The sequence below is a fragment of the Macadamia integrifolia genome, unplaced genomic scaffold (assembly GCF_013358625.1).
Source record: "Macadamia integrifolia cultivar HAES 741 unplaced genomic scaffold, SCU_Mint_v3 scaffold741, whole genome shotgun sequence".
NCBI classification, from domain to species: Eukaryota; Viridiplantae; Streptophyta; class Magnoliopsida; order Proteales; family Proteaceae; genus Macadamia; species Macadamia integrifolia.
The window spans coordinates 102,569-113,320 of NW_024870529.1; the positions used below are offsets into that span (position 1 = coordinate 102,569).

General features: G+C 40.7%; 1 protein-coding gene across 1 annotated transcript; it reads left to right on the plus strand.

Moving 5' to 3' along the window:
* Positions 1-6,737: 6,737 nt before the first annotated feature.
* LOC122069863 (L-type lectin-domain containing receptor kinase IV.2-like) lies at positions 6,738-8,735 on the plus strand. The gene has a single exon (XM_042633949.1). It carries the CDS (start codon positions 6,738-6,740, stop codon positions 8,733-8,735), a length of 1,998 nt encoding a protein of 665 aa, XP_042489883.1.
* The last annotated feature ends 2,017 nt before the right edge of the window (positions 8,736-10,752 follow it).

The window sequence follows — 10,752 nt, forward strand, 5'->3', positions numbered from 1 at the left end:
ACTCTCACACTTAGCAGTCAGCCCACAACTCGTACAAGAGGCGATGCTAGTGGATGAAACCCTCTTATATGAAGGAGCAACCTTAGAGCTTGAACATCAACTAGAAAACATTAAATAGTTAACTGTATCTCTGGTAGCTCTACAGGTGCATCTGTTAATTTGGCAAGAGGCGATAATGAAACAACCTTTGGATCCTGAGTTGCAACGGATCAGAATTGAGATTCAAGAGCAAACAATGAATGACCTTGATTTCATTTTAGCCAGCGACGGGGCATTATTGTTTCGAGGTAGGTTGTGTGTGCCCGATGATTTGGAGATACAAGACAAGATAGTGTAGGAAGCACATAGCTCTGAGTACTTACTCCACCCAGGAAGTACAAAGATGTATAAGGACCTCAAACAAAACTACTGGTAAACATAAAAATCACAATAGCCCCATATGTGGCAACTTGCCTTACATACCAAAAAGTAAAAGCTGAGAGGCATCAACCTTATGGTACTCTTCAGCCACTCCTAGTACTAGACTGAAAGTGGGATAGGATTACGATGGACTTTATCACCAAACTACCATGCACACCTAAGGGGATGAATGCGATTTGGGTGATAGTTGATCGGCTTACTAAGACTGCTCATTTCATTTCCATCAAGACCAATTACTCTATGGCCAAGTTAGCACAACTTTCTATGGATAACATAGTGCGTTTGTATGGAGTGCCAGTGAGCATTGTGTCAGATAGGGACCCAAGGTTCACTTCCAGATTTGGAAAAGTTTTCAACATGCTTTGGGATCACAAGTGAACTTGAGTACTGTTTTCCACCCATAGATTGATGGTCAGTCAGAGCGAACCATACAGATATTAGAAGACACGCTCAGGGCATGTGTAATGGAAATGAGTGGTAGTTGGGAAGAATATATACCCCTTATGGAGTTTGCCTATAACAACAATTATCAAGCTACAATTGGGATGACTCCATATAAGGTATTATATGGTAAGAAGTGTAGAACTCCTCTGTATTGGAATGAGGTAGGCGAACACTGAATGTTAGGACCCAAAATGATACAGATGGCATGTGACAAGGTTGATGTTATTCGAGAAAGGATTAAGGCAACTCAGTCACGTCAAAAGAGCTATGCAAACACCCACAGGAAAGACATTGAGTTTCAAGCAGGAGAAAAGGTGTTTCTCAAGATTTCTCCTACTAAAGGGTTGTATAGGTTCCATAGAAAGGGTAAGTTGAGCCCAAGATACATTGGCTCATTTGAGATTTTGACTTAGGTTGGTTCAGTAGCCTACATGCTTGCTCTTCCACCTTCTCTCGAAAATGTTCATAATGTATTCTATGTATCCATATTGAAGCGGTACGTTCACGATCCATCGCATGTGTTACCCGTGGAACCAGAATATCTAGAAGCTGATATGACCTATAAAGAACATCCAGCCAAAATCTTGGACCAAAAAATGAAAACCCTTTGCAACCGCTCTATTTCCTTCGTAAAGGTGCGATGGGCTAACCATTCACTTGAAGAAGCATCCGAGGAGAAAGAAGATGAAATCCAAGCCAAGTACGCTAATTTTGAGGACGAAATTTTTAAAAAGGGAGGGTAAATGTGATACCAAACTTTTAAAGCCTAGCTTACTTACACGATTGACCCAGTTTAACCATATAGGATCCAAACTAGAGAAGGTTAAGGTGGGTTCCCTATGGACCATGACGGCAAAGGTGACTTTGAACACAGGTTGGCTAGACAAGTCCGAGTTAGTGCCAAAGGAGACTGGTGTACCCAAGCCGTGTATATGCACGTATCATAAGGCCATGTACGGGTAATGCTGGTATGTAGCCGTATCCTAAAGTGTATACGTATTATATATCTTGTGCCAAGAGTAAGATACATGCTGAGAGACGAATTCCATCGAAATCTCAATTGTTTGACTAAGTTTTGACCAATAAGTGGGCGGTCACAGGTGGGAAAACCCGCCCACCAGTGTGACCCACCCATGTGGTTACTAGATATTCTCTAGTATAAATAGTACTTATTATTTATTTTCCTTTTTCTCATTTAATGCATTAAAGAGTGGGTGAGAAAAGTAAAGAAGAGAGAGAAAAGAAAGGAAGAAAAGAGAACGAAGAAGAAGAAAGGAAAAGAAAAGGAGGAAGAAATAATTTTAAGCGATACCGAGGTTTGATCTTCTCATTCTGGCACCGAAAAATTGATCCCCAACACGAGACCTACGATTCGAGGTGAGTGAAGGCTATACTTCTTAAACTTTCACAAAACCCCAAGTGAAAACCTTGATTTGGGTAGAGTTCCTTAAGATCTTGTTAATCCCACTTGAGATGATGAATCTAAGGTTTAATAGATGGTCTATGTGTTGATTTTGAAGGTTTTAAAGAAGTGTTTGCAAGATTTGAGAAGCATTGGTGATTTCTTGAGTTTAAGAGGTGATTTTGGGGTTTTGAAAGAGTTCTTGAGCAAAGAAGGTAAGATTGCTTTTCAATCCTTAAATCTAACTTAAATCTAGGTTATAATCATCTTATGAGACCTTAGATGTGAGGAAAATGTGATTGGAACAGCTTCATTTGGTTTTCCCAAGGTTGATGAGTGTAAGAGAGAAAATTAATTTTCGCACCAACAGGTGGGTAAAGACTGGCGGGCGAACCCGTCCACCTGTAGGGGCCTGCCTATTAGGGTAAAACCTTAATTCCAATAGGTGGGCAAAGACCGGTGGGCTATCTGGCCCACCTGTTGAACCGGTGGGTTGTCTAGCCCACCTGTTGGCCCACCAGTCAGATTTTTGAGCCCGAATTGTCCCAAAACAGGTGGGCAACCTTCTTTTATGATTTTAAACATGATTTAAACATCAAACCTTGTTAGTTTTGACCCCAAAGTGGTGAAATGCTAATCTCATTTGCTTATGATAAGTTCCACTAGAAATTTACATTTCTCCCGGATCTCACCCGTACTGAACGTGAGCTTTTGCACCCAACAAGTAAGTGGGGAGAGGACATTTAACTTTATTTTACAGCCTGTTTTTGCATCATTAAATTGTATCTAGACTAGCCATGTCATTATGCAAATTATGTGTAGATTAGTCATCCTCGTATGCCATTTGCACGCATTGCTTGTGCATTCTAAATAAATGATTTATGATATGTGTGTTGTGCTTTACATTCTGAATGCTAAATGATTGATGTGCTTATGTGATGAATGATTGGATTACTGTGTATGATGCATTATTAGACTAGACACCGTAGTCAGTTTGGAAACGAGTGCATTGGTGGCCCGTGGTATGGGATGTGGTGGTACTATGCAATTGCACTTTGTCATATAGGAGCATCCGGTTTAGGATTATCATTCCCTGTGCTACGACCCTTCCCAACAGGGGTTGAGGTGTTGGGTTATCACTTGGGGGGAAGCAATGGTCACTGTGGCGATTAGACATACGCCCAGCTGGTCATTGGACAATCGGCAACCTCAGTGGTATATTCAAGAGGGCCAATTGTACTGCTTTTAAATTTTTGGGGTTGGCACCTTTACATTTCTGTCATTTACTTTTATGTTGAGAGCCAGTGATCGGCATGCTTTAATTTTCTAAGTACTCACGGTGGGCCTTCTCCGAAAACCCTATGGGCGTATCGCTGGATGGAGTTCACGACTCGTACCCGGGGCATATGCGCACTGTGGTTGTGAGTAGCACATAACCTAAGACTTAGTAATGTTTTTTAGGTGGATAAGATTAAAATGAATTGCATTATATATAGTGTATATGGATGTGAATGCTTGTGTGGTCTTTCTTATCATTTACTAAGCTAGTGAGCTCACCCCACGTGCACACCTCTTTTAGATGATTTTGCAGGTCACCAGCCTGAAGATCAGGAGTCAGGCCCCATAGTCGAGTTTCCTATTGAGGATTGGTGGGTCCCTGAGGAGTATGAGCACGGTGCTGACTGCATGTGCGAGGACTGTGCTGCGAGACCACAGTTATGACACCGTACAGGATTTCGCTTTTTGATTTTTGATGACCTCCCCTTTGTGTACTTGATATGTAAATTGTTATTCTTTTTGTGTAAATATCATGCCTGCGGGCCACATGTACTTAGCTATATACTACAATTTGTGTATCAAGTATATTGGGGATATTTACAGGTAATTTAAGTATTCCGTTGAACTTTTGAACGCTTATCTTAGATGTGGGTATGTTGTGGTGAGGTACTGTATCAGATGATCCTGGTAAGTTTTGGGTTAACCGGAGTTAACTCGGTCACCGGTTCGGTTCTATGTGAACAGGGTGTGACATATAGGATATGAATGGTAAAAACAGGTTAATCAAGGTTAATCCAACCATTACAGAAGCCAAGTTCAATCCAACCCAACCCGGTCCTAACAAGGTCTTAGGGCCAGGTTTGGTTGGTATGACCCCTACAGTATTGGGCTTGAACATGAACCCGGCATGTTGGGTTGGGCCTGGGTTGAATTTTGAGGACCTAGGGTTGGGTTAGGGTCTTAAGAAACTCGGCCTTGTTTCACCACTATATGTGCTCTCGGAAAAAACATCTTCTGAGACGTATATTGGGCATTAATATGTCATTAACAGAACCTGGAGGGTCGTTCAATGGGGATTTAACGGGATAGATACCAATCCTAAGGTAATGAAAGTAGTGTAGGATGAAGGTGCATGTGTTTCTTGCGTGGCACTATATATATGCTATAGGTGATTCGGTGTAGTGGCATGGTGTATGGTTAGTATGCACTGAAGATTCTTTCTATCTGGTTGGGAGTGGTTTTCATAGGCTGCGTCTAACAGATCCGACACTCTGCCTTCAACCCGCATTTTAAAGAACCACCCGAAGGGTTGTATTCAAGCCTTCAGTGCATGATATCAGGGAGAACTTGGATCATCTATCGCACAACATGGTGTCTAGCATGCATCCAATGTTTAGAAATGCCGTGGGCTGCGTGCGACTGCCTTGGGCTCGGTGCGAAGGCGTTTATGACCATTGAATGCCCACCGAACACCATGGTGTGCCACAAAGGAGTTGAACATTAAGCTTCTATAACGGTCATTAAAATTTCTTCATATTTATAGAAATGCCCCTCTACATGGAATTAACATAATTTGGTCATTTTAGCTCCAAATTGGGTGATTTAAGTTGAGGATTTCTCACAAGAACGAATGGAAGTTTTGAGAGTGATTGTGAGAGCTAAAGACACACAATTTGACTAGAAATTGCTTGCGAAGGCGGTTCTACACATTGGAGGCTTTGAGATTAAATTCAAGGGATTAGAGCTCATCATTTGGACCTTCAAGAGCATTGAGATGAAGGTGAAGATGATAGTGGAGAGGAGTGGTCTTTAAGTGATTTTATCCACTTGGGTAAATCCTTCAAGAATTCTCTCTTTTTATGGGCTGGGGAATTATTTTTTTTTTTTTTTTTTTTTCTTTCTTTTAAGTTTCATTGCAAGGGTTCTTGGAGTTGGTTTCCAAAGGTATTTGTCAAATTGTCTGGTAGAAGCTTGACACTCGTAGTTGTGGAGATGAGTAATAAGGGTGTTTTCCCTTTGTCTTTGTAATATCAAGGATTAAAACATGTGTATCCTAGACAATAGGACCAATCAATTTGAGTAGTGTATTGAGCAAGAACAAAACCCAAATGGGGTATTGCTACTTGGATGTAAACACACTGTAAAACAACATAAAAATTGGGTGTTGTGATTGTGGAATTAACATAGAAGTGTTTTGTGTGTGCAATTTGCAGAGTAGATATGAATTAATTTTCTAGTAAGTCTAACCAATTCATGTTTAGGGCGGTAAAAATTGGAACTAGCCCATGCAGTACACTATGTATGTCAAAATCAATACTGAAAGTATGATTTGCTTGGGAAGGAAATTGGAAGGGGGAAGAAAAATTTTGGTCTGAATAAAACACTAATCAGCTTCACCAAGACAGAAATCAACTTGTCTTTTGCACTCATGCCTCTCTAGACCACCAAAACAAGTGGATGTGGCATTTCTGCTCAAGAGGGGCCGTAAACAAGAAGGAAAGAAAAATGTGGCAAAAGAAAGAAAAAGACCCATACAATGCGGTTGAAAGAAAGTTGAAGAAGAAAAAATAGGCAAAATACAATTTTTACCCAAACCTTTGAAGAAGAATCCATGATGCAGGGTCAACACGCCATTGTGTCGATCGGTTCTATAATTGGAAGGAAATCAAGCTAGGATGTCTTCTTCTTCTTTTATTTATTTATTTATTTATTTATTTTTTATGAAAATCAAACCAGGATGTTGAAAGAAAGAAGACTTAACGAGGCCTCCCTACAAAGGGCCCATTTGATAACGTTTCTGCCGTTTCTGTTTCAAGAAACGGTAGAAACATAAATTTTCGTTTCTAGAAACAGAAACGGAATTGAAGGTGTTTGATAAGTCATGTTTTTAGAAGTCGTTGGTAACCAGTGAAAGAATTGCCACAAGTCGTTTCCAGAAACGGCGAAACAAATTAAGCTTGTTTCGCCTGGGTCGTTTCTTGAACCATAAATAAGTAAAAATTTCTATTTCTATTTCTAAAAATAAGTGAAACGAAACAGTTTTATCAAACGCTTTTTACTCCATTTCTGCTATTTCTGGCAGAAATGCATTTCTTGAAATGTTATCAAACGGGCCCAAAATTTCTTTAAAGGAGACTGAGAAGTTAAACCACTAAATCTTATGATAACAAAGGAAGAATAAAGTGGCAAAACAATGTTCTTCATCAAGTACATGCTGTTTTTTCTTCTCCTTTGCAGATTTGTAGCATCACAACAGGAAGATGCTGCTTTCACCTACAATGGCTTTCGACGAGTTAGCATGAGCTTGGATGGCTTGGCCCAGATTACAGAGAATGGTCTCCTAATGTTGGTAAACACCAGTTTGGCACAGGTGGGTCATGCCTTCTATCCCCAGCCGATTCGCTTCATGAATTCCTCAAGTGGTAATGTTTTCTCCTTCTCTACTACTTTTGTATTCGCCTTGTTCTCTGAGTTTGCAACACTAGGAGGTCCTGGAATCATGTTGGTGATCGCACCCTCAAGAAGCTTTCCTGGTGCTTTGTCAAGCGGCTATATGGGCCTCTTCAACACTACTAACGTCGGTAACTCATCCAACCATGTAGTTGGAGTCGAGTTGGATACCTTCCAAAACATTCAGTTTAATGATATTGATGATAACCACGTCGGTATTGATATTAACCACTTGAGATCTGTTCAAGCTGCTCCGGCATCTTATTTTAGTGATGAGGAAAATCGACGCGTTAGCCTCAACCTTTACAGTGGACACCCTTTGCAACTTTGGGTGGAATATGATGGTACAAAGAAGCAACTTAATGTGACATTAGCTCCTATTAATGTCCCAAAACCAACGATTCCACTCTTGTCTTTGAACATTGATCTTTCTCAGACCATGGTAGATCATCCCATGTTCGTGGGCTTCACATCATGTGCTTCGGCCGTGAAAGCACCTCAATATGTGTTGGGGTGGAGCTTTAAGATGAACGGCCAAGCAAAAGAACTCTCTCTCTCCCAACTTCCTAAGCTTCCTCGAATGGGACCTAAAACAAGGCCTAGAATTTTTAGCATTGGATTTCCAGTGATCGGTGCTAGTTTAGTGTTCATGTCAATCTTCATCATCCAATTTATTGTAGCAAGGAAGAAGAAGTTCGCAGAAGTTCTTGAAGATTGGGAACTTGAATATGGACCTCACAGATTCAAATATAAAGACCTCTACATTGCAACCGAGGGATTTCATGACAAGGAGCATCTTGGTGCAGGTGGCTTTGGTAAAGTCTACAAAGGTGTGTTACCCACTTCAAAAGAAGTTGCAGTGAAGAGAGTCTCACATGATTCAAGACAAGGGGTGAGGGAATTTATTGCTGAGATCATCAGCATTGGTAAACTGCAGCATCGAAACATAGTAACACTCTTGGGGTATTGCCGACGTAAAGGAGAGCTCCTTCTAGTCTATGATTTCATGCCCAATGGGAGTCTAGACAAGTTCCTCTTTCATCATAAATCCACAGCAACAGAGATAAAATTGAGTTGGAACCAAAGATTTCAAATAATTAAAAATGTGGCATCCGCGTTACTTTATCTTCATGAAGAATGGGACCAAGTAGTGGTTCACAGAGACATCAAGTCCAGCAATATCATGTTAGATGGAGAGCTGAACGGAAGATTGGGAGATTTTGGGCTCGCAAAATTATATGATCATGGAGGGGATCCTAAAACCACCCATGTGGTGGGGACTTTTGGTTATGTTGCACCAGAATTTGCAAGAACCGGCAAAGTAAATCCTAGTGTTGATGTGTTCGCATTTGGGGTCCTTTTGCTAGAGGTCGCTTGTGGTAGAAGGCCTATAGAGGCACAAGCATCAGAAGAATGTATTGAATTGGTGGAATGGGTGATCTCAAGTTGGAACCGAGGCGCGATTCTTGAAACTGTGGATCCCAAATTGGAAATGAATTATGAAGTAGAGGAAATGGAGAAGGTGTTAAAACTTGGATTGCTTTGCTCTCAGTCTGATTCTACTGCAAGACCATGTATGCGACAAGTTGTCCGTTATTTGGAGGGAGAGATTCCACTACCAGAGCTGCCGTCTCTGACTTCAGAAAGTATTGGTGATGTCTCCTTTTGGTGTCCTTATCTTGGGAGTGGAAGGAGGCCACCATCATCGGATGCAGATTCTCTATTCTCTGGAGGGCGTTGACTCTATCTGGTTATAGTTTTGATTTTAAACCAACTACTGTTTCCTAATTTACATAGGTTGGGTATAGTGGATTGAGGTTAAATTTATATGAAGCCAACTAGAAAGCCGAGGCCTTTCTGGGTTTCATGTGCTCATACCTAGGAAGTCTGGCTGTGAGATTTCTTTCTTTATTAATAAGTTTGTCTTTTATTTATCACGCTCTACTACTGTAATGTTCAATCGATTAATTCAAATTCTATTTCTGGGTTTTTATTTTGTTCTTTGTTGTTGAGTTATGATACGAACGTCTCCGTGAACGGCGGGATAACGGATCACAAGCTACTTCGAGGGTAGCTACCTCCTAGAAGAACAGAGAAGAGAGAAAGGATTTTTGTATATTCATTACCCCCTTACATCATGTCTTACTGTATATATAATATCCTAACAATGGTCTACCCTTCAACAGAAAAATGGAATATTCCCTAAGATGCTCTTCATGAGGTTTGCATATTTCTCCTTGCCAAGTGGGGTGCTGTCGTGGCAAAAGTGTTACTCATCAACTCCTCCATGTCATGCTGAGTCGTAACAAGTTAGGTTTGGTGTCAAATGAAAACTTGTTAACATCGATTATTGACAATTTATGGAATTCTTTCCTTTGACTAATAATTGGTTCGAATTCAACAGATACTAATCAATGGTTAGAGGACTATGAGTGTTAACTATCAGGTGTTAAGAACTTGCAAAGGTATATTTGGCCACAATTTGCGTATCAACTAAACTGTGGAAGATTAATTCATTAAAGAAGGAAAGGAAATACCTATTAAAAATGAAATAAAGAAGACAAACCCAAAGTCTCACTTGAAGACTCCACCTTCGACATAGCCATCAGTAAATAGCGTGAGAAACATCCTAGTGGAATCTAAATCTAGGCTTATATTATTCATCTCCCGTCAACTCTTCTGATGTGTGATTTGTGAATTGCACCATCATACTTGAGTCTCCGGTCTTTTCAGCTTTCTTCAAGTCACTCATCTGTGTTATCCTCTCAAAATACTAATTTGAATTGAGACTGGTGGAAATGAGTATATGTGAGTTACTTCTTAGGTAATTCAGATTGTGATACTAGTCAATGTAATCCTCACTTCCAACTCTCAATTGTGATTTAAACGAGGAAAAAAAAACAAAGGATAAGGGAAATTTCAATGTGGCTGTGTTTGTTTGACATGCCAAGAAAAGAAAATTTAGTCTACGCCGTGTGAAATACACCAAAACATGGAATTTTGAATGTTACATCAAGAACATCCTAATTTCTTTCCCACCACAAAAAGAAAAATCCTCATTGTCAAAGCGAGAAAATTGGAGAGAGAGAGAGAGAGAGAGAGAAAGAGAAGGACAGACTTGAAAACCATTACTGGTTGTGGCCTAAAGTGGTGTCACCAACCATCAGAGGCGGCTCGACTGACCATGTTTGGGTCCATTTGAGATGGTTCATTACGGGTGGTTCAAACCATATGAGAAAAGAACATTATCCCGTCATGCACATCTATGCTTAGACTCAAACATTTGGTTGCTACCCAAAGTAGCTGCAATCTGTGTTCACAGTTAAAGAAATGGCATAATTCACTTCCTCTTGGGTTCACAAATACCTTACTTAGGTTTTAATATTTTCCAAAACATCGTTCGAAATTCCATTTCTTTAGTTGCAAGCATGGGTTGCATTAGCTACAACCAGGGCAACAGCTTAATTTGTCCAGTAAAATGACCATCCTATCCCCTATATTCGATGCCTCAATGCAAGCTCCATTGGCCAATACACTGGCGCAAAGGACATCCAACCTGGTAACATTTTCTCCCCCATACAATTATATGACACATTTCCCTCTCCTCCCCTCACCTATGCCCACTACCTCCTCTGTTGTAGGCCTTTGCTTGCCACCATGTCCACCTCCACCCTTCCCCAACCCTAATCCTTTTTGCATCTCCTCTCCCCTCCCCCTTTGCAACTCTCCCCCCTCCCCCTTTGCAACTCTCCCCCCCC

Coding starts and splice junctions, on each gene's coding strand:
- LOC122069863 (XM_042633949.1), top strand. CDS start 6,738: ATGTTCTTCATCAAGTACATGCTGTTTTTTCTTCTCCTTTGCAGATTT.